This window comes from Anolis sagrei, chromosome 1 (genome assembly GCF_037176765.1).
Source record: "Anolis sagrei isolate rAnoSag1 chromosome 1, rAnoSag1.mat, whole genome shotgun sequence".
NCBI lineage: Eukaryota > Metazoa > Chordata > Lepidosauria > Squamata > Dactyloidae > Anolis > Anolis sagrei.
The window spans coordinates 204,198,985-204,223,795 of NC_090021.1; the positions used below are offsets into that span (position 1 = coordinate 204,198,985).

Here is a 24,811-nt window from a genome sequence, read left to right on the forward strand (position 1 = left end):
ATATCCCCCACAATGAGAAACAAAACCAGATTTTTTTTTTAAAAAAGGCTATTTTTTATGAAACAAAACTATATGCAGCAACGAGTCAACAATGTATTCTCTTGATTAATTTAAATAGCACATGAGATGCTATTTTCACTTAGACATCAAAACCAAAATAAAAGAAATAAATCCTGTTTTGATGTTTCCTTGGATCCCATAACCCAGCAAAGTAAGTACGTCTCACCACGTGAAACAGAACTATGTATAATGAGGTAGCCTACATATCAGACACTGAAAGGTCTTGTGGCTGGAACCCTTCATGTATGATATGCCGTCACCTTCATTATAATACATGGAGAGCAGTGCAAAGGGATCTGCTACCATGTACTATTGGCTCTTCTGGGTGTAGCTATACACCCATGACTTACGAGTTTTTCCGGCTTGAAGCCTCCTCGGCAGAGGGTAAACTGAAGCCGCTCCAGAGGCAGTTGGGTGAAAAGCAGCTCTGGCGGCGTTTGAACTGAAGTTTTTCAGGCAGACAAACCATTCTGATGGCATTTTGAGAGATGGATGAGCATGGAGGAGAAAAAGAGAAGGAAGCAGTGAGGAAAAGAAGAAATGGCAAAGCAGAGAAAGAAAAGAAAGGCACTAGAGGAGTTGATATGGCGGGAAAGAATGGTCTACAGAAAAAAATTACATAGAAAAGAGACAGAGAGGAAGGGAAGAAAAAAATGTAAGCAATGTGTAATGTACACTGATTTTTGCACTCTTCTACAAATTTCTTCTTTCTAAGGGAAAACATAGAAATAACTCTACAGGAGCCCATGTACAAAGAATGTTAAAACTCGTAAACAGAACCGTTTTATCTACTGTTCCCAAAACAGATCAGAGTTCATGAAAATGCTATATTGGAGGATGTGCAGATTATATAAAATCCTATTGCAGTTAACTTGTAAAAAAAACATCCAAATTGTTGAGCCCACAAGAGATTTCAGGCTACCCTTTAACATAATATCTTATTTTCTACTCCTTCAGAGCAAAACTTGTCCATTCAAATTTGATCATATTGCTCTGAACCCTTCATTCAAGATGTATACAGGCCTTATTGCAAATTACCAACAAAATGATGCCTACGAATCTTATGAGGCACCAACCACTGTCATTTGATAAAAATGTTGTAAATCAACCAATGTAGACTGATAGTCTAACGGGGGAGTTCCCTGAAGATACTATGCTTCTACATTCTAAATCATCCATTATTTTAAAATCTGTTTACTTTTATCATCAGTAAGCAATATACAAAAAGCACTTTTAAAAACAAATGTGATATTAAGTATTAACAATCCTTTACAGACATGTTGTTGCAATTCATCCATATGTCTACTCTCTGCTGGGTTTCTTTGGAACTTGGCAATGCATACTGCGATATATTCACAGTGCAATTCATGTGAAGCAGCTGTTTTTGGACACACATTACTTGATACTTAATATATGTAGATGCTCCACTTTTGGGAGGAGGGCAGTAGATTCAAAGAGTGCTACTACCCAATGTCTGCAGTTGCTCAAGTCGCTCCTGATACGGCCACCCCCCAAATAATAAATAATACATTGGTCGTATTTCAATACAAACTCTTTCTTGCCTGAGCCCAACCTGGAACCACAGTAAGTCTGATTCATTGCATAAAACGAAGACTCTGGAGACCAGGGTTCAAGTGCCCGCTTGGCTATGGAAACTCACTGGGTGACCTTGGGTAAGTTACGCTCTCTCAGGCAAAACCCTTTATGGGCAAATTTTGCCAAGAAACCTCCATAATGGGTTCTCTTTATGGTTGTCAAAAATCAGAAATGACAGCTCACAACATCAACTATGTGATAGCCACAGAACCCTAAATAGTGACAGATCCTTTGGCATAACCACATTTCCTACTCTAATCTTACAATCTTTTAAATTATAGTATTGGAGGAATTCATACTGAATTTGAATTAAAAGCATGAAGAGGATTCTGCAGCAGACTTTAAACCCACTTTATGGATAAAAGTCTGCTGAACTTAGTGTGACTTACTAAGCATACGTAAGGCAGTGCTTCTACTATTAATATATCCTAAATGCAGATTCACATATAGGTGACTATAGATACTCAATAGCTAGTAAAATGAAAGAAGTAGCCAAGTTAGAGTTTGATCAAAATGCCAAATTAATTATTTTTGATTTTCAAACTAACACTTCACCTTGACAGGTGCAGCTAATATTTCTTGCAGGAAGTTAGATCTACTACACAATTTAAAATTATGAAACTAAGAACATTTGATTAGGCAGGAAAGAGTAGTGATCCCAGACCTTTCACCATATAAACTAGTGATCTTCTCACTACATTCAGATCTTGGAAAGGTTAATTTTGTGGTTAACATCCAGCTGCTAGCTCCATCCAGAGTACATCCATTGAATCAATGGGAACATAATAAATTATTCTAATGAAATAGGCCTAACAATTGAGCTGAGGACTACAACTTTCAGAACCCCCCAGTCATTTTAACCGCCCCACATGCATGCTGGAGGATTGTGAGAATTATAATCTAGGAAAAATATGTTTTCAGAATTCTGCCCATGTTTTGGATTCACGTTCAGAGAGGAAGCTTGCTCAATGTGGCAAAGTTCTGTTCTGACTGCAGAGAACTTATGGGGAAGTAGCATAGGTCAGTAGCCTTTCCCTTTATAGCCAAGAATCTCATGTGTGGGCAGCATGTGTCACGGGGGGTGGGGGTGAGATGAGGAGATGCAATGGCAGGAACAGGGCATGTTCTACTATCTGCCCACATGAGTTTAAAAATGCAGAAAGGAGAGGCCAGAGCTACAGTTATGCAAGTCATGAGTGTGTCCACACTGAAAAGCATGGCCAACATCAGGGGTAGGGCTGACGAATTCCTATGAATAGGATTCACGTATACAGCATAAATGTCTGCCATGGGAGAATCCTCACACATAAAAAGCTTTAGGAATGAAGAGTTATCCTCATAAACATTCACACTGAATGGATAGATGGATGCTATTTCAGGAGACAGTCTGGGACAGACCTGACTATGAAGTTCTGTGCTGCTGTTACTCATAAATATGATGTCTGAGTTCGACCTATAACACTCAAAGAGGGCAATATGCAACAGGTCTAATACCATATTTACTTGAGTCTAAAATGCCATTGAATCTTATGCGCACCTAAATTTTCAGAACCCTGAAACACAAAAAAGGATTTCTGCCAAAAGTAATGTACAATGGCAAAAGTGTTCTCCTTGTAATTGGACCAATAAAAGGTATGCATTACAACTGCTGGCTGCTTAGAATTACTTCTTTAAAAACAGAAGTGTTAGAACATCAAAGCTTCAAGCAATGGAAAAGAAAACCTTGGGTGCATCTGTAGAACGAATCCACTTTAACTGCTTTGGTTCAATGCTATGGGGTCCTGGGCCTTCTCTGACAGAAAATGCTGATATCACAAATCCCAGGATTGCATAACATTTAATTATGACAATTAAATGAGAGCTGACGTCACTGAAATAGGAACTCCTGAAGCAGCTTCCCCCTTTTGCTTTGGCTAAGCATGAGGATAAACATATTATATGAATCTAATGTGCACCCTAATTCTGGTGAGATCATTACATTCAAGTAAATAGGTATATAATATTATATATTAAAAGGTCTAATATATGCAATACATGTATATTATAACACTGGAAGATCTTGCAAGCCAAGTTAAAATTAACTGTGTACTGTAATGTTTATGTATTTATTTCCTTTATGAGATTGTAAGAACTTTTTGGAGCCTCCGGTGGCGCAGTGGGTTAAACCGCTAAGTTGCTAAACTTGTTGACCAAAAGATTGCAGATTTCAATCCGGGGAGAGGTGTGAGCTTCTGCTGTCAGGCCCAGCTTCTGCCAACCTAGCAGTTCAAAAAGTGTGTATTAGATCAATAGGTACTGCTCCGGTGGGAAGGTAACAGTGCTCCATGCAGTCCTGCCGGCCACATGACCTTGGAGATGTCTATGGACAACGCTGGCTCTTTGGCTTAGAAATGGAGATGAGAAGCAACCCCCAGAGTCAGACATGACTGGACTTAATGTCGGGGGAAAACTTTTACCTTAAGCTAAGAACATTTTAAAGCATTCAGGGCTTCAGCAATGTAACTAAGAAACAATTGTGTGTGGCAAGACCTCATTGATTTGCAGTGTTGTAATATAAACAAAAAGAAGGGCACTGCCAGGGACATGTGCATTATTAGCAAACAAGCAGCTGCAAAGTAAGAATATTACACACACATACATAATGTACTCATCTTATTGCAAGATAAATACAAACAGGCCGAGAACAAAGAATGTAATGAAATTGGAAATTGCTGTGTTTTTGCTAAGTGCTGCCATAATGGTATTTTGTTTTAAAACATTTTGGCAAAACTTAAGACAAACCTCCCTTGTGAGGTCACTCCTCTCCATCCCAGTCCTTTTACTTCCTTACCTCAGTGTAGAATGCCTGCTAGAGCGGGAAATGCTACTGCCAACAGGAGAGGACAAATTACTTCCTCGATGAAGATCTTCTATGGAACGGCTCCAAGGTTTAGATTTGTCCATTGAGTTTTCCATGTTGTTTTCCAAGCTTTCAAAGTCAAAGCTGAAAAGGGAAGAAGTAGATATTTCAATTCTGATGTAGTTGTACCTCCAGGCCATTTGTTGTGTCTTCAACCTATCACAGGGTTTTCTCTAAAAGATTTGTTCATATAGGATTTGCAATTGCCTTCCTCTGATGCTGGGGGACTATGACTTGCCCCAGGTCGGCCACTGGGTTTCCATGGCTATGATGGAATTCATTCACTGATCTCCTAGTGGCCTAATCCAATACTCAAACCACTATACCACACTGGTTCCCCTGAGATTGCAATGCAGGTTTGGGGGGGGGGGGGGGAGAGAAAGAAAGAAAGGAATAGAAATATGAAGAGCATTTTGCCCCCTGATGCAGAACATCTGCAGATTTACTGTGTCCCAATAGATTATTGTCAATGATAAAGCGACAGAGGACACCATAAGATGTTTTCCCTTGAGCTGAAAAATTGCTGGTTTAACATACATTTCACATTACATTTGGATCTTGAGAAACAGAAAAAGACAAACCAAGGAAATATCTTATAATCTTATATTTTTCCAAACTTCAGTACTGCGTAAAATGTTGAAGGACAACTTTCTAGACCTAAAATAGATCACTCAGTTTTTGAGTGCTAAAGTAGATTGCTCTATTTTCTTTTAATAAATTAGTAAGTTACTTTTTTTAGACTATAGCTACTAGAACCCTTGAACCAAGAATGATAGATTATAACAGTTGTAATAAAAAAACCTAAGTTTTCCAAAACTTGGTTCTAATTAAGCTTCAGTTGTTAATATGTTCTTGGTCCCACCCACCCCCTTGGAAGCGCAACTGGTAGGGACGAGTGACGGGGCCTTCTCAGTGGTGGCCTCTCGTTTGTGGAACTCGCTCCCCAGTGAAATTAGATCCGCCCCATCCATCCTGACCTTCAGGAAAAAACTGAAATCATGGATCTAGGATCAAGCTTTCAGCCAGTAACAGGAATAGTGCAATATGAGACTACAAATTAACACAATGACGACCTAGACTAGCCCTGGAATAAGATTTGGATCATGTGATTTTAATTCATGTTTTAATGCTATGTTTTTAATGAGTTTGGTTTTAACGTTTTTGTTTATTTACTGATGTATTAATATATGGCATTGGATTGTTGCCTTTGTAAGGCCGTCCTGAATCCCCTTCGGGGTTGAGAAGGGTGGGATTTAAAAGGGGTAAATAAAAATAAATAAATAAATATTCACCCTGATAAGAATAGTCAAAAGCAAATTCCCAATCTTCTCTTACGCAACTGCGATCACTGCAAATCTTGCTTTGTTTTGGCAATTCTTCCTTTTGTCCAATGGTAGCATTCTTTGAAAAGAGAGCTACCTCTTTCTGCCTTGCATTATTTTCAAATTAATTCTTCAGTGTCCCATGTTAGGGAAATGTAAATGGGAAGTATCATTGAAAATGGAGTTCATTTGGAGATGTGAACTCTTTAAAGGAAGCACACTTTCCTGCCGCATTTTTCCTACAGAAGTTATATTTAAAAACATGCCATCCTGAGCTAAAGCAAATATATTCTTTTCTAAACAAACAAGAAAAACACTCTTGTTCATATTCAAAGTCAAACATAAAACTGTACTTCCATCTATCTTAAAAGCCATGGTCTTAATCCACAAGAACCACAAATAAAGCACAAGTTCCTTTGTCTCCGTCAGTCAAGATCCATCAGAGGATCTGTGGCTGAAGAGAAGAGGTTTCTCAAAGACAGTGAACAGAAACAGGGCACTAAAGTTATTCCAGACCAATGACCTCTCTGTTCTGAAGTTCTGTCTAGATACTTCCCCAGATAGCAATCACACTTCTGCTACTATTATCCTGTATCCTGTCGAAACTGCTTGGACTTAATCAAGTATCAAGGACAGAGAAAAGGAAAGGAGAAGTTTGACCAAGACAAGCTTCTGCTTGCTCTACTTCTGCTGTACTATTTAAAGAAGAACATCATAGTTTCACCCACAGTGTCATCTGGGCTGTGCTACAGCAAATGTATGATCTTGCTTTCCTCAAGCTGAACGAAGGAAAACACTTGCATTGGATAGCAGAGCCATCCACAGCAGAGCACATGTTTTGTACACTGATGTCCCAAAGTTCAACCCCTCCCCACAGCTGAAAGAATCTCTGGCGGCATCTACACTGTCATATAATACAGTTTCTGGATCTAGATTATCTACTTTGAACTGGATTAGAAGAGTCTACACTGCTATATAATCCAGTTCAGAGCAGACCATCTAGATTTTCCTGATGCTTTTCCTGATGCTTCAGAATGTCTCTATTGATAATTAGTGTGCAATTCAAAGATATGGACTATCTGATCTGAGTGTGGAAAGCATGGACCTTGTGACAGTGAACAACATCCTATATTTCCAAAACTGTCACATCTCGTGTGTGTGTGTGTGTGTGTGTGTGTGTGAATGTATCCTTCAAGTTGCTTGTCAATCTATAATATCTCCATGGATATCACAGGATTTTTTTTAGACAAGGAATTCTCAAGATGTGATTTTGACAACCTACAGCAGCTGGGATTTCTTGGCAGTCTCACATTCAAGTCCTACATCCCGCCTCGCAGTTTAAGATCATCCGGGGAGGCCCTGCTCTCGCTCCCGCCAGCGTCGTAAATGCTGCTGGCGGGGACGAGAGACAGGGCCTTCTTGGCTGTGGCCTCCCACCTATGGAAATCACTTCCCACAGAGGTAAGATCGGCTTCATCCCTCCTGTCTTTTCGCAAGAAATTGAAGTCGTGGTTATGGGACCAGGCTTTTAGACAGCAGGCATAAATAGCACTTTGGATATGGAATTCGACTGGAGTGATGATATAGCTGTTAATACTGTGTTTTTATTGTTTTATTGCTTATAATGAATGTTATTTTTATTATATTGCTTCGTTATATGTAGTAGCATTGAACTGCTGCCAAATGTAAGCTGTCCTGAGTCCCCCTTCAGGGGTTGGGAAGGAACGGGGCAGAAATACGGTAAATAAATAAATAAATAAATAAATAAAACTAACCAGAATGGACCATGCTTGACTTTCAAGATCAGACAGGATCTGTTGCTTTAGGGTATTTAGGCCTTATTGCCTTACATTTATAATGATATAAGGAGTGCAACATATATGACATAAAATATGACATTTCAGGCGGCAGCTTTCTGAAAACAAAATTGCAAATGACCACACTATATGTTGTTTTACATCTTCCCAGTGCCAACCTATTTTAATGCTTCATCCACTTACTGCAAGCTACCCCCATCCCATATTTTACTTACGTGACTGCATACTGTGCAAATGATAAATAATCCACCAAAACATCTAGGCCTTTGTTTTCTTCATTCAAAAACTCTCTGACCCATCTGTTGGAAAAATCATTTAGAAAGGCATCAGCATATTTGTATTAAGGAAAATCAATCCATTCCCATCCCCCACCTCCAAAAATAAAAATCCACACTCATTTTAGGATGAAAAATACCCAGTGTAAAAACTGCTCATTTCTCAGTCAGCCACTTCGCAGCTAGAAATGGAATGGTGCCACCAAAAATCTGACAGCTTTAAGAGCACAACAAATCTTAATCACTGAGGGCCCTTCCACACAGCTATATAACTCAGAATATCAAAGCAGATAATCCACAATATCTGCTTTGAGCTGGATTATTTGAGTCCATACTGCCATATAATGTAGTTCAATGTGGATGTTATACAGTTGTGTAGAAGGGGCCTGAGTTGATTTTACTATTAAGCAGAGTGAGATACCCCACCACAGAAAGATCTGGTGGCTGTAATTTCTGAATGTTGGGTGCACTAAAATATCTCTGGTTTTGTTGTTTGATCTAGAATCTGGAAAAGAATGAGCAGTGAATCAAACAATAGCATGGAAGCAAAACCAAGTCAATTGAACTATGTCAAAACAAAAACAGATGTATGGGGGGGGGGGGGGGGCTCTATACAGGGAATGTGGACCGAATCATACCAAAAATATCCTCATGATATTTCACTATATAACTCATTTCAAAAAGAAACTCAAAGCCTCTGCGTGGCTCAAAGCATATTTTAGTTTGGCAAAACCTGATATATTTGATAGTATTGCACTTACTTAGTGGTAACCTGTACATTGTTTCTGGGCAAACTTAAATTGCACAGAATTAATAATAAGGAAATCATATCTGAAGGCATGCAACATGACTCTGGAGAAGCCATTAAGGGGAAAGCTGCATAAGTCTGCAGCATCAGGGAAATAATACCAGACTTGATGAATAGGGTACTTAGACCACCACCACTGAGCTGTATTTGTGTGCCTTCAAGTCAACTGTTGACTCATGGCAACCCAATGATTTTAATAGGCAAGGAATAATCAGAAGTATTTTCCCATTGCCTTCCTCTGAAATATGCTCTATAGTACCTGGTATTCTTTGTTGTCTCCCACCCAAGTATTAAATGAGATATGATGGGATCAGGTACCCTTGTGGTATATAGGGCTACCACCACTGAGACACGGACATCCTAATTAAAGGAAGGGTTCATTATATCTTATTACTCATTTATCATTTATTCTTAACATTTCTGGAAAAAGGGCCCTCAAGGCAGCTAATAAAATTAAATTAACTACAATTCATATTGGAAAGTCCCCTTCAGCTATAACTCAACCTGGATGGCAAAGGCCACTCTGAATAAACAGATTTTTGCCTTCTAATGGAACATCAACAGACTGACCTAACTTCTTTTGGAAGTGGCCCCTGGGAAAACTCTTTCTTTATCTCTTAGTATTTCAGCAACACAGCAAAATCATCATTCTAGGATAGTCTCTATTGCAGAGTTGAACATATACATTTTCTAGCTCAACGTGCTTCATAAAATTGTTTTATTTATCATATCAGAAGCAAACCAAGGATACAGTTGTAATGTTTTTTTTTTTTTAAAAAAAAAAACAGAGTTTAAAAACTTGGCATTATGTTAAATGTCCTTTGACCAGAAGTTGGCCACTTGGAGTACCTTTGATGTTGCTGTGAGAAGGTCCTCCACTGAGGATGTGGCAAGGCTCAGACTGTATTGTAATAGGTGGTCTGTGATTTGCTCTTCTCCACACTCGTATAAAATCAGGGATAAACATTTATAGAGCTCTACTGGATTACTGTTGAAATACATATGTATGTACGTGTGTATATAATATTAATTAATTGATTCAATGTTTTCAGTACGTTAGCATCTAGCAAACTTTCATACATACAGCAACTGCAAGTCTGCAACATAAAGAATGTGTGAGATGCTTTGTGATTCAAAGTTAGCCTTTGATTTTGCTCTAGCTACAGTTTAATAAATCATAAAATTCTTTAAGTTAAAAATGCTGATAAAAGTGTGAGCAACCTGCGGCCTTCAAGATGTTACTGTGCTGCAATTCAGGACACCCTACACCACTATGCTGGTTAAGAATTATGACAATTGCAGTTCAACCACATATGTGATATGAAGCCACAGAAAAAGAGCCATTGCTCACACATCCTTTCCATGTAGATGTCAAGTTTTGTTTTTTTTTCAAATAAAGGGAAAGAGAAGATGAGCCAGTGACAGTGGACAATGTAGATGGTATTGTACTTCATGGTAACCTGTACATTGTTTCTGGGCAAACAATGCCCAGCTATAAACAGTGGTCAAATGTGGCATAAAATATTCTTAATTAAGGAAACTGCATTATTTATATTTTGTTTCAGGACAGTATACCCGGCCTTTTGGTCCATTTTTAGCCTCACAACTTCCATAGTATCAAGATGATTCTGCAGGACATGAAGACCATGGTCAAAAGCAAACAACATTTTTCTGTAAAGCTGATCTTTCTATATTAAACAAGAGTTTACATTTTCAAAACCATAACACATTATCAGCTCAGCCCTAGCATTTGCTAATTGGAAATAAATACCAGAGAGCTCAACAAAGTTTTCATTGTTTTAAAGACACCTCTGGGTACTAGGGTTTCGGATAGTTAAAATAAACCCAGGCTTGGACAAACAAAGGATTGTTCCAGCAGCCAACTTCGCACCATGCAAGTTTAGTACCATTTGCCAAATGATGACCACTCATCCAGTTTTGAGCTGGGAAAGGAAACCATGAGGTAACTTTTGCCTTAAGGCTATGAAGTGATCATATGATTCCACCTGGCAGAAACCAAGAATCCTGGAAACAACCTGGAGACTTTATTTTCAAATTGTTTTCAAAAGATGAAAATGTGTGATCTTATGCTATATGACCAGTTTTTATAAGACAATTTTATTATGTGAAAACTGACGTGGAAGTCTAATAGTAGCTGTTATGTGTCCCCCACCAGCTCTTAAAATGCCAATGTGCTTTAAGGCTTGAGAGATTTATAGGGACAATCACTGAGCAAAATTCTGGATACAGCAACAACTTGGCTATCTGTGCAAATCAGCCTGTTTCCAGGCCCAGCTACACTGCCATATAATCCCATTTCTGAATCCAGATTATCTGTTTTTACAGGATTATACGGCAGCACAGACTCATATAACCCAGATCAAAACAGATCATCTGGCTTCAGGAACTGGATTATATGCCAGTGTAGATCCAACCTCAAAGTACATTTGTGAATTGCTTGCTGGAGGTTTTGCTTGAAGGAAGCTAGATAACTTATTTTAAGATAAAATGGAAAATGTCAGCAAATTAGCAACCATGCTTCTGAGATCTCTAGAGCTGACACACTTCTTTAAAATGGATATTAAACCAAACTGGAACATGGTCTGAGAAGACAGTATGGGCATGATGCTGCCATCCCAAACTGTAGAGTTAGGCTTCAAATCTGTACCCAATTTCTTTGGAGTAATCTCAATAATGACATATTCTTGACTGAAGCACTATTTAGGTCCCATCTACATTGCCATAAAATCCAGTTTCAGGATGCAGATTAAGTGCACAACTGGATTATACGGCAGTGTAGATGGGGCCATAGGCTAGTGTCAAACTGCTATAATTCTGCAGTGTGTATCTAGCCTCGGTGTCTTACAATGCAATGCTCTCGTCTTGAAATATGGTGAGAAAATGCACCAGGTCCAGGAACCTCAAGTGTGGCAGATGCTTTGCCGCACGTGTAAGGATGCTATATCAATTCTCAAATGATATATGTGCCTATGTGCAAATAAGCTGTAAACCATTTGCACAATTGACTTTCACAGCAGACACATACAACTTCAAAGTAGTAATGAGCCTAGCAGAAATGGTCTCTAACTCCTGTCACAGAGAACATCTGGTATTACATTTGAGTAAGCTGTACATTTTGCTTGGCATTTGAAAATAGTTCTCTCCCAAAACAAAAAAGATCTCTGTGTGTGTGTGGAACACAAGCACTCTTCCACTAAATATTGAATTTCGGTAGGGCATGGGAGTAATCCCAGAATGTGAAGATCAATGAAAAGTGTTGCAATAACATGCAGACTTCTCCAGCATGTCATCACATTGCCTGAATGTTGGCTTCACAGCCAACTATGTACTAACAATGTTGGCTTAGCATTGGTATTCCATGGTCAATTTCACTTCAAGTAAACTGGAAGGCAGAACAGGATGGTGAGCAATAAAACCATCACTATTAAAAGAGAACCCTTTTGTGGAAGATCTACTATATAAAATATGCAAATGTATACTTAAATTGACGTTCTCTTTTAAGGAAACATCATAATTGTTGAATGTTCTTCCCCTAAAATTTCAGTGCCTGAGCAATATGTGTATGTGTGTGTTATGGTGACCACATGAATTTCATAGGGTTTTCTTAGACAAGGAATACATAGGTGGTTTTGCCAACTCCATTCTCTGAAATATAGCCTATAGAATCTGGTATTTGCTAACCAGGACTGACCCTGCTTTCCTTCCAAGATCAAATAGGATCTGGTGCCGAGAAAGCTTTCTTTTTCATGGAGGATATTTATAAGCCCAGCAGATGAGTCAAATTAATTTACACTAGCAATCCATAGGTTCTTTATGCGAAAGCATAGAGCAAACAGGCAAGCAAATGGGAGGAGGCAATGGCTGGGGGAAAGGATAGAGCTGGTGAGGGAAAGCAGTGGCGGAAGCAATAGAAAGCATCGAGCAAGTGGATGAGAGGGGAAAAAGCAGCAGTGGCAGGAGAAAGCACCATACTGGTGAGGGAAAGCAGCAGTAGTGGCAGTGGCACGGGAAAGCATTGAGAGGGCAGGCAGGCAAAGCAGAAGGTGTGCAGGTGAGGGAAAGCAGAGGGTGGGTGGGCAGGCAGAAGCAGCAGGAAGTGCTTGGTGGGTGGCACCAACGATGCGTACGGGCCACATGTGGCCTTAAGTGTACACCCCAAAAATCCCAGGATTTTTTGTAACAGTAAAAGGACACGAGGAAGCTAAATTTTTAAAGGAGGATATTTATAAGCCCAGCAAATGATTCCAAACCAGAAATGTTGCCTGGAGGCACAGACTTGAAAAACACTCTCTTGTTTTATTCACTTTTGTATTTGAAACATAAGAGGACAGATCTGTACCAAATGAGTGATTAACATTTGCCCAAATGTCCTTAAAAATAGAACAAAACAAGGAAGCTTACCCAATATGATTGGTTCTTAAAGATATTTCCAGTTCTCGTAAAACCTGTGTAGATTCTTGAACTCTTCTCCTAAATTTCTGTAATTTACATAGAAAGTAAACAATATGATAATTAGATTGCCAATTATAAAATCTAAAAAATATATCTGAAAAAAGACAGAAAAAAATCATTAATTAAGACACAAAGAACTAGACTGCTTATCATGGTATATGGTAAGCAAAAGTCAAATGCATTTTACGTAGAGTACATCTGAAATGGAAACAATATATTTTCCCTTACTGTTTTTTGCTATGCCACAACTGCTAATATGTCCTGAGGGCTGTTCACGAAAAATAACAGAATAGGTTATGCTTTTGAACACTGAATATACTAGATAATCTCCACACATATGATAAATTCCTCCACATTGATCCCTGGATAATACAGATGATCAAGCCATGTGGTGGCAGCAATATATATGTTCACCTGTTTCTTATTGTTGTTGTGTGCCTTCAAGTTGATTCTTATTCATAGTGACTCAAAGGTGACCCAATCACAGAAATGTTTGTTCAGTTGGCTTCCATGTCAAAAACCTCTTTAAAAGTTTCTTAACCATCTTATCAGAAGTGCAGGACCTGTAGCCCTTGGTCACTGCTCCTCTGGCCCAAACAATTAGAGGAACTGTTCCCTCATTTGCAAATTACTGTTTCCCCTGGTAATCATAGGAAAACAGTAGAATCAATGGAAATTTCTTAGCTAAAAAAGAAGCTTTATTCTCATCTGCTCAGGTCCTGTAACCAATGTCAGCACATTTGTGTGTATGTGTGTGCACTGACTCTACACATGTAATATGTATATGTATATGAATGTGCATGTGTGACCCCTGCCAATAGTGGTAACCATTGAAGTTATTTTAACAAGTAAGTTATATGCTCCCCAGGTCAGCATTTTGGACCCACTGAAGTTTCTGAACATTTTATAAAGAAACCTCAAGTAAAATGTGTCACAGTTCTCCAAATGGGATATAATCTCACTTTGAGAGAAAGGTGGGATATAAATTCAATAAAATAATTAAATAATTGTTGCCATGTCCTAATCTGTTGCCATAACCAAATCTCAAGGAATAGGGATAGCTGACATACTAGTTTTACCTATGCAAATGCATTCTTGGCCATGGCTAAAATCTGGGCATTCAGGCACAGAGCTGAGTCCAGGCCTTGCCTGTTGCTAAACAGAGAATCCCAGTGATAAAGCTTGGAGAGGTTGATCACCATCACCCAGCTTCATCCAGCCAGGTCTCTGTAATACTGGCCAGGCTGGCATGCTCATTTGGGATCAAGTCCTGGATCAAAGATATTTTCCCATCACCGTCTTGGCATTGAATGGTCATAAGGACATGTTGCCAAGGCTGTGTGGACTATAAAGCAGGGGACAGCTTTGGGGGAACTAACACTCTATGCCCCACCCTTCCACCATTATGTCATCCATACCATATCTCCCTCTGTCTGTCACTATTGTAATGGCTGCTCCATTAGCTACTTCCCCTCCCATGCCTCCCTTGTGACTAATTTTGGTTTGCCAGTGAGCAGGTAACTTTAAAAATTATAAAACTCATGCATTCTTCTGTTACAAATAAAGGGACTGGACAGAGGCAACCCCACTGGCAGCAAGCCCTCTGCAGCAGACACAAAGGATGGTCCTCTGGCTCATTAGCCTGTATCAGGCTGAGTATTTTATAAAATTAACTTCCAATACATCAATAATTTACACCTTCTTAAAAATAATTACACAAAGGAAAGGAATAGGTAGAGACATGCAGCATCATGAAAAGCCACTATCAAATTATTATTAACATTATTTTTTCCTATTAATCCCAATGTAGACACTTATTGATTCCCTTTAAAGTATAAAAAAAACTGAGGCAAAAATGCATGCTTGCCCATGCCAGTTTAAGTCACAAGAAAAATGGGAAGATCTTCATGATCCTTCTACTAGTTCCTACTATAGTGGTTAAATTTAATTGGGCTGCTTCCTGGTCAGCATTTGCCAATAGAAATGGAGGCACAGTATACTTGGATACCATATAAAAGTCTACTCTTGGGTCAGGTTCAAACCAAGAAACTTACCAAAAAAAGTTCATATAACTGTATATCTCCAGTTCTTTGGCCTGAATTGCTAATATTGTCAATGGGAAAGGCAAAACATATATTTATTAATTCTCTGTGCTGAGGACCCAGTTGCTTAAGTTAAGAGGGTGGAAATCAAATAACTATCCAAGCAGAAACTCTTTCAGGCACTTTCAGTCTGGGCTCCATTTGAACTTTTGGCCTACACATGCTGTGGTCTGAAACCCATAAACAGTGTGGTGTGTGGCTTTACTCAACCACCACTAAAACTTCACCATATGCCAGAAGTCTATAGCCTCTGTGGTATTCATAAATTGTTTCCTTCTGACCTGCACAGACAACCTTCAGTGCTCCGTCAACCATATAAGTATAAAATGGAATAAAATATTTACACTTTGAAAAAAAATGCAAGTAAGAAGCAGGTCCTGCCTACTGACACATACACATGGCCCATTTATATGATTTTAGTGGAATTGGGCAGTCAAGTTTTCATGGACTACAGTTCATTCTGGCTAGGGTGTGCTGTTGTGTACTGAATGGCGGGAAAAGTGGGTCAAGAAAAGACTGAACTTAGAGAATTACTTTGGAAAAGTAATGAATTACAGTTAACATTTGGGTACTTCACTCTAATTAGTTGTCATTGTAGATGTAGTTTTAAGAGTTTAGTCTTTTTTTCCTATTTCTGTAAAGTACTGCATATAGTAGCACAAGTTTAGACATTTTAGGCAAATAATACATACCAAATCTGAGTAGACTTTCCCCAGCTCAATTTAAGTATTGTACCTTAACTCTTATCAAAAAGAAGCTACCCCCTTTTCTGAATAGAGTGGCAACAGGCAGGAGATTAGCCCATCTAGAAGAACGCAAAGGAAGCACTGACTTCCTCTGCTTTATCCCCTGCAGTGCTGCTTTTGGCCATTTTGAAGGCTTGGGTGCAAAAATGGCACTGGCGGTCAGGGGCAACTGGTTCGCCTGAGGTGGCACTGGCTCTTTCCCTTCTCTGTGGAATGGCCCTTGACTTATTCCTGGGTCACAAAAAAATCCATAATTTTGGCCCTCAAATCTGGCCTTACATAATACTTGGAGTCAACTTATGCAAGAGTATATATGATAATTAGAGTAACTGACAATGGCGGTTACATTTTTAAATACATCTAAAATTCACTGGTCTATGACACAAAATACATGCTCCTTCCGCCTACTGTGTTGCCCCTTGAGCACCGATAATAAAGCATAAGACAACACCATGAGGCAGAAAACAAGGTAGCAGCTGAACTGTGTGATATCCCTTGTCTACCTATCAGTGAGACCACACTTCCTTAAATATAGAACTAACTAAAATTTTATAGTTATGCTGCAAGAAGTGCGAGGTTACTTCTTTCTCACTTAAGGCTGAAATATGCTGTAGTTACGTATTGGTTAAAAGGAAAGGAATAAAGTGTTTACAAAAAATTCTTTCCAAACTCATAAATAATACATGGTTAAATCTGAACCTTCCTGTGATGGACAGCAGAGCAGAGGGTCTGTCCAACAAATATAATATGACCCCCCCCCCCCTTTATCTAAGGAGTGCATGTTTTCACTTTCCTATGCTCCAAAAAGTATCTCCATTCTAGAAGTGTTTGGGTCCCTTCTACACTGCTATATAATCCAGATAGTCAAAGGAGAAAACCCACATTATCTGCTTTGAAATGGATTATATTTGTCTATACTGCCGTATAATCCAGTTCAAAACAGATAAACTGGATTTTATATGCCAGTGTAGAAGGCGCCTTGGTCCTCAAGTGCAATTCTATGGTATGCTTCAAGCCCAAGTATAATAAAAAAAATTGGGTTTGCATCTATCTATCCACAGTTTTAGGTATCCATAGGGGTTGGGGTTTGGAACCTATTCCCCATCAATACGGAGGTCATTTTGAATAAACAGCTAGTACCAGCTCTTGGAATATTGAGAAGAGGGGCACTGATGGGGAAAATTAAAAGGAGAAGCTTGACTATTAACTGACAGTGAACTGAGAGCTTGGTTTGACTCTGGTGGGAGGTTAAGTGGGAAACTGGTGGTGGAGTGTCTGAGGACAAAATTCAGGAAAAATATTAGGTACACATTGTAAGTTTGAAGTAGGCAGCGAGCCAACTATTGTGCTAGATGTTTCCAAACACCATTTTGCTCAATAACCATTTCTTGTTGTTTTTGGCTTAAGTTCTGTCAAAACGTTATCAATTTAAGGTGGTTTTGAGAATATCAGTCATGTTCACAAGAAATGCCAGATTGTAAAAAAGAGATCATTCCTGTTTCTTTAATGACTGCATAGAAAAAGGGATTTCAGCAGTGCTTTTTTTTTTAATATGACAAGCAACATCTGGTGAAATGATCTTTTCTACCCAACCATTCAAAGTACAGCAGTCCACTCCAGTATTCAGTCTGATAATCTTACACACTATGAGCACATCCAGGGAGCCATAGAGCTTCTAACTAGAAAACCCAAGCTGTGGTTTAAAGTAAAAGGGCAAGGTGAGTAAAAGGAGCCCATGATTAGCTTCTACATGAGTACATTTCCACATGGTTATGGGCAATCCATCATAATTCCCTCCAAAGGGTGTCTAATATTCAGCTTTACTGTTTGAAAATAGTTATGTTTTGGTTTATGATTAGAGTAGATTAGTAAGCCCTTTCACTGGAAGCATCTTCATCTTCTCTCACACATCCCTCATTCCCAGCATAAAGTGATCATTATATGGAAACATTATATGATTTGGCTGTTTTTCCCAACTGTCCTGAAATGAGTGAATATTTTTATTGCAATAATTCTTACCTTCCTTGTTACAGCTGGATCAAGATATCCTTTTAACTTCTGAATATATGTATGAGGAGGATTCTTGACTTGAAATCTTTCCTGTAGGGAACAAGAGGAATGGTTAGCCATTGAAACAGTTACCAGATACGTGTTGTAGCTAGGCATCATAGTCAAAAACACCACACTTCGCTGGCTTCCCTCCGTTTAATTAACATTTTATCATCCACATTTTATGTATGAGAAACTAGAATAAAGCCCCAAAGATCAAAAGCTCTAGATGAATTAATCAAGCTGTAACTAAAAATAAAATACAGTTATGTAGTTCAGCAGCATTTCTGATTCCTGGGTCAATTCAGCAGGATGTTCTTCGGAGAAAGGAAGGGGTATATATGCTCTTGCGTGCAAAAGAGACAGACAGACAGATATTGGGTAGGAGACATGAATCCTACTACCAAATTAGCTCCAACATCTTGGATAATTGGGACAAAAACCCAGAGCAGGTTCCTTATCACACCAATATAGGATGAACCAGCTAAAAGCCAGAAACCATATAGGGCCCTTCCACAAAGTTATATAACCCAGAATACCAAGGCAGAAAATACCACAATATCTGCTTTGAACTGGAATATATGGCAGTGTAGACTCAGATAACCCAGTTCAAAGCAGATATTGTGGGATTTTCTTGCTTGATATTTTCTGTTTTATAGCTATGTGGAAGCGCCCTCAATTTAATTATAGCTTCACGTTTACTCTTCTTGGGAGTGAAAATCATCTTTATGGTATTTGCAATGCTTGCCATTCTATCAATTATGTGAAAACCGAGGCCCCTTCCACTCTGTCCCTATATTCTAGGATCGGATTCCAGATTATTGGGCAGTGGAGACTCATATAATCCAGTTTAAAGCAGATAATCTGGGATATAAGGGCAGTGTGGAAGGAGCCTGAGTGACTATGGATATGTTTTCTCTTGGCACATCCTTTTCAAGGCTTCTTAATACATGTTAAAGATTTCAGAAGGAAGTTTAATTTTTTAGGAAATAGAAACCCCTGTTCTTTTAGAGAAGTCAGTGTTCTTTTCAACGTAAGAGCTGATTACTTACTCAAATCTATTTTCATTTTTAAATACTGTATCTAACAAGACAGCAATGTATTAAAAGAGACAAAGGTTTAAATGGGGCAGCTACAGCTCTGTGTTAGTTAGTTCTGTAGTTCTCATTCCTTTAATTTCTATCTTTATCTACTTTTAAAAAGTGATTCCTCTTCAATTCCACTTTAAAAATTCATTGGCTCTCTTACTCTCTTTATGCCAGCGGGGCATGCAGAAGTCCCGGTCGTTGCCAAACTCTGATCCTCCAGGTGGTTTGGACTTCAACTCCCAGGAGCTTCAGCCAACATAGCAAACAGTCTGGAATTCTGGGAGATGAAGTCCAAAACACCAGAGGACTGTCCTAAGATGCATCTACATTGTAAAGTTAATGCAGTTTGAAGCCACTTTAATGGCTCAATAAGAAGATGAAGAATTCATGGAATTGTAGTTTGCTGAGACTTCAGCACTCTTCAGCAGAGAAGGTTCAAGGTCTTGTAAAACTAGAATGTCCATGATTCCATAGCACTGAGCCTTGGCAGTTAAAGTGGTGTAAGGACATTCTAAAAGCTTCCTTTCTGTTTACATGCTAATTTCATAATTAAATGTTATGGAAATGCATTGAATACTGTATGTTGGGGTGTTTTTTTTACATTATTTTAAGTGTTTGCTTATCTTCTGTAAATATGCATTAATCTCATAATACTGGATTATAACACAACATTGTTTTTTCTTTCAACAAAGACATCCTACACATTAGTATGCTTATCTTACCCATATCTATCTCACATCAGCACTCTTTGAATGCTAACTATTGATAAGCACTTCCTATCTGACAACTGAAATAGAAGGTTCTATTATTTTGTTAAAGCACTGATTCACAAATTACACTGTCTTTAATACCTCCTTATCTTTGCACATGCTATTTTCTTTGCCACCGCAGGCCAACTTTATCCTTATTCAATTGTATCCATGGGTCAAAGTACTCCTAGTAATTTGTTTGCATGAACGAACCACACTCTTAAGATCATTGCTTATTAATATTTATTCTGAAAGTATAAGCATCGAAATTAAGTTGTGAATGGCAGTTGCCTACTAAAGGTTTGGAAATATGAGTTCTGCAAGTCTTGAACAAAATGTGGCTGGTTAACACTGATGCTATTGTTATAAATACCTTCTTCTCTTCTCACTCCCTACAGCAATTTTGAATTGTGTTCAACATATTCTATAAATGTTTCAAGTGGAAAGATAAATGTACAATCTTTTGAGGTATCTAGCGTGTATGGTCAAAGAAGCATATGAAAAGAAATAAAGTAAGCTCTGACTTTGTCCTTCTTCGCCATAGTGAATGCTAATTTATATCTTGAGTTTTAGAACAGAGTCTCAATTACAGACAGAATATGGTGTAACATTAACTTCGGCGAAGTTTTAGTGTTAAATTTAACTTGTGAGTAGTGATAAAGCTGGTGAGCAAATGTGCACATGGGAAGAAGGAAGCATGAGATACACTGGGAATATTAAATATTACTAGGCTCATGGATATTTTAACGAGTCTGTTTTATTTTTATTGAATGCATTTGATAACATACTCTTCAATCCAAAAGAATCCAGAAACAGTAAAAACAGTAAAGCTATAAAGCAGTCTGGTTACTATGCAAAAGATATTACATATGCTATAACCATCCCCCCAAAAATAAGACCGATCTCTTGGTTACTGATAAATGTACTGGCTTTGAAGAAACCCAAGCAATTGTATATTAGCCTTCCATGAGTAATGCAATGTATACATCACCAGCAATATAATTTTATATACATACAGCTAGAAAAAAGACTGCCGTGATCCCTGAAATGGTTGTTGGCTGTATCTGTAGGCTTTCAATTGCCTACATGGATGATTATATCACAAAGACCTGGACTGCTCACATAGATGAGAATCAGCTCTCAGCCCGACATACACCTCTGAAGCAGCTAACAGAAGAAACAGAGAACTTCACATATTGCTCCCCAATGCATATGTTTCTTTGACTCACCATGCGGGAAAGTGCTCAGTGAATCATAAACCTGGCATGCATGAGCAGTAAAATGCAATCATTAGTTAGAAAGTTATACACCAAAAGCATGATTTTTCTGCCAACTTCTCTTGAGCAGACAGACATCTCTTCTAAAACTAATGACTGGAGAAAGCACATTACGCTGCTGGGAATACACTCTGTTCAAACTTGTTTACAACTGTCGGAAAGCCATTCCCTGGATAGTTACTTCATCTCACTCTTCTTTCTCCTCGGCTTCTTTCCTTTGCTTTCTACTTCCAAATGAAGAGCTCCGGAAGCTCCAGTTTTTTCTTCAAATCTCTGAAGAAATGCAATATACTCTCAGGATCGGCAATGAATGCAGACCAATAACACTTCTGCTAGCCAGATTAAAGTCCAAGTAATTTGTCTGAGCTAAGATGAGCCCTAGTTGGAAATGGCTTAACTAGTAGTCGAAGAATAATTCAAGGGCTTGTCATTTGGGAAAACAAGAATGGTGAGAGATTATTTCAAATTGTCTCAACATTTTCTATTCAGAATAATTGGAAAGAGGCCTAGGATGTTCAGAACTGATTTCTCATTCTTGGTTAATACTACAAAGAGATACTTAAATGTATAATGGAAGATGTCTTTATACAGCACCAAAAGACTTTGTTCTCCACTTTCAAATAAGTGGAAATATTGTAATAATAAATACACTTGGCAGGCCAGGGCGACTGCACTTACTATATTCAGGGTATTTCTGTGCTTCTAATTCAAGATTAGGTGAAACAGGTAACGTTTTCACACATGAATTTTAATCTAAATGTCCTATACTGAATAGAATGGTGTCACCTTATTGTTTTAAATTCTCACTGAGTCACAAGCAAATCTGAATTGCAAATATACCGTATATTCCGGCATATAAGACGACTGGGCGTATAAGACGACCCCCAACTTTTCTAGTTAAAATATAGAGTTAAGACAACTCCCATGCATAAGACTACACCCGCGTATAAGACGACCCCTGACTTTTGAGAAGATTTTCTTGGGTTAAAAAGTAGTCTTATACGCCAGAATATACTGTAGGTAATCTCTGTTATCTTCAAAATGGAGTGATTCCGTCTGAGTCCCTCTGGGGAGATAGAGCGGGATATAAATAAGTTTTATTATGATGATGATTTTTAATTTACTGCATTTGCATCACACTTTCCCTCCTTTTGGAAAGTCAGACAATGTACATGAAGCTAACTTGGGAGAATGGGCTCAAAGTAATCTTATGAAGTAGGTTAGAGAGAATTATTGAGTCACCTCAAGATCTGAAACCAAAATACAAAATGACCTCTATCCAATAAACTGAACCTCTAACTAAATGCATTGGCATTTCAGTGCCTATCTAGTGAAATTCTCTCCACCTGCAGCTCATGGTTTGATTGGACTACACTCGCTTGGATCATGCTATGTGTTTACATAAATAAGAGATGCTTTTAACTGACCAGCAGTTCAGAGATTGAAGTAATGTAAGAGGAAAGAAAATTATGACCAAATCTTAAATATCTCAATATAAGATAGCCCACACACTGTCTTCTAAAGCCTGGTTCTGGTGGAAGCTAAAGTCCAACAGAAATGGATTGTTGGAGAACGTCACTATAGACAGTGGCACAGTAGAACAGCATCTGATTTCCATGCTTTTCAAACTATAATGTAAAGATTGCTTGCTTATAAGTAGACAGGAAATCTATCCAAACACATTTCTGCAAGCTATGGTGTAACCCAGATCTTATTCATTCAGCCTAGATATAGCACTTCCACATGTAGAACAATAAATGTATGATTAGGGTATATAAAAATTAAGAGGCTGGCAATGAACAAGTGAGTCTCAACCACACTACTACTACATGATAAGAAGAAAATTACAAGATACTATTCATCTTATTTTCAATAAATAAAAGCCAGATTTGAGTTACATACTCTCAAGTTTTAGACTGAATACAGATCAAAATATGGTTGCCAGGTTTGAATATGTCAAGAGCAGTATGTGGAAACTTCTGTACTGGCCAAATCGACATTTCTGGTAATGAAACAGAATCACATGCTCACTATAGCAAGACTTAAGATATCGGAGTGACTCTCTCATTTTCTTAGACCTTTGCTTTTATATCTTCCTTTCTTCTTTTGTATCCTTCAACCATTGACTGCGAAGCCCTTTTCACTGAGGCCTCTCTTTCTGCTGTCGATGTGTCGCTCAAGACATTTCTGAATTATGGCAACCCTTAAAGCAAACCTATCACAGGATTCTCTTGGCCGGATTAGTTCAGAAGAGGTTTGCTTCTGAGACTGAACACCTGTGACTTGCCCAAGATCACCCAATAGGTTTCATGGCCAAGAAGCAAGTCAAATCCTTGTCTCTAAGGTTGTAATCCAATGTCAAACCATAACACCACGGAAGTGTTGATTAATAACTTAGTCTTTTCATTATACAAACTAAAGTAAACAGATCCAATGTCTTCTTCTTTTTTATTTGATCAAGATTTCAATAATTTTAAATGTTATAGATTACTACCATTATGCCTTCAATTGTGAAATAGTGTGACACCAACACTCACATAAACCCTCCTGTATTTAATATTTTGGGCCTCCAATGTCAGTGTGCACTGCAGCTTTTATTTGGAATTATACTGAAGAAGGAGTCATCAAGAGGCATCATTTGATGGGAAGACAGAATACAAAGTAAGTAAGGAACTACTATTTTAATCTTCCATCAGCAATCTTGGAGCCCTTTTGTTCAAAAGCCGGGATGCAAATATTGAATGGGCAGCAGGAAACATTCTTTGGGATTCCCCCGTCTCTAAGAAAATCTGAAAAAAACTTCTCATAAAGTCTGTCAGCCTCTGAAGTTTGTCTGTGTAAGAGCAGCAGCATCCATAGAAAATAGGGACAGCATCTGATTTCAGCATATCCTGCAGACTGCTCAGGAATGTTTAACAACTCCAGAAGGAGACAGACTATCCCTTCCTTTTTCTTTTTCTGTAGTCCAACTGGCTAAACAGCAATTCAGGCCTAATGAGCCACACAGCAAACATTCAGAAAGGCTATATCCTTAATTCATATGTGTTATTATATGGTTACCCTAAGCAGCTTAGCCATTCTGTTACTCATAGTAAATAAACACACTAGCCTTTTCTCAAGTGAGAAACCACAATCTGGAGGGGATAGGTTTTTCTATCTGTGGAAACTCTCCATGCCATCAGGAACCTTTTCATTTTTTAATTAAACTGGGTAACATAATGCTTGGTGAGGGCTGTTCATATCTACAGTGTGTTCAGAGACCTTCTCCTTTACAGTTTTACACAAACACAGGTAACATGGTAAAAACCACTAGTATTCCCTTTTAATTCAAACCTTTTAACAGGAACTCCTTCAATTCACAGTCTACTTTGTGCCAGTCTCTCAAGTGCATTCAGCTCAGTAGGAAGCTTCTTTTCCATCCACCATGTTCCTCCTGTTGTTCAGTTTTCTCAACAACACATTACCATCTTTTAGTGTACTGTCAACACCCTTCTATACAGTTTATGGGGCATGCTATGGGAACTAGGATCCTAAGTGGTGCAAGACTACT

At 38.4% G+C, this 24,811-nt stretch overlaps 1 protein-coding gene across 13 annotated transcripts in view; it reads right to left on the minus strand.

The window, feature by feature from the left end:
• The window catches only part of FMNL2 (formin like 2), a 238,118-nt gene that overhangs the window by 69,752 nt on the left and 143,555 nt on the right, over positions 1–24,811 (minus strand). For 8 of the 13 annotated variants that reach the window (XM_060776951.2, XM_060776997.2, XM_060776987.2 and 5 more), the window contains exons 3-7: positions 18,118–18,198; positions 13,200–13,276; positions 7,910–7,993; positions 4,487–4,639; positions 411–530 (exon numbers count right to left, since the gene is read on the minus strand). In XM_060776951.2, coding sequence (XP_060632934.1) covers positions 411–530; positions 4,487–4,639; positions 7,910–7,993; positions 13,200–13,276; positions 18,118–18,198 — 515 coding nt within the window. The remainder of the gene's footprint in view (positions 1–410; positions 531–4,486; positions 4,640–7,909; positions 7,994–13,199; positions 13,277–18,117; positions 18,199–24,811) is intronic. The other 5 variants (XM_060777029.2, XM_060777056.2, XM_060777021.2 and 2 more) reach the window with 1 other exon arrangement.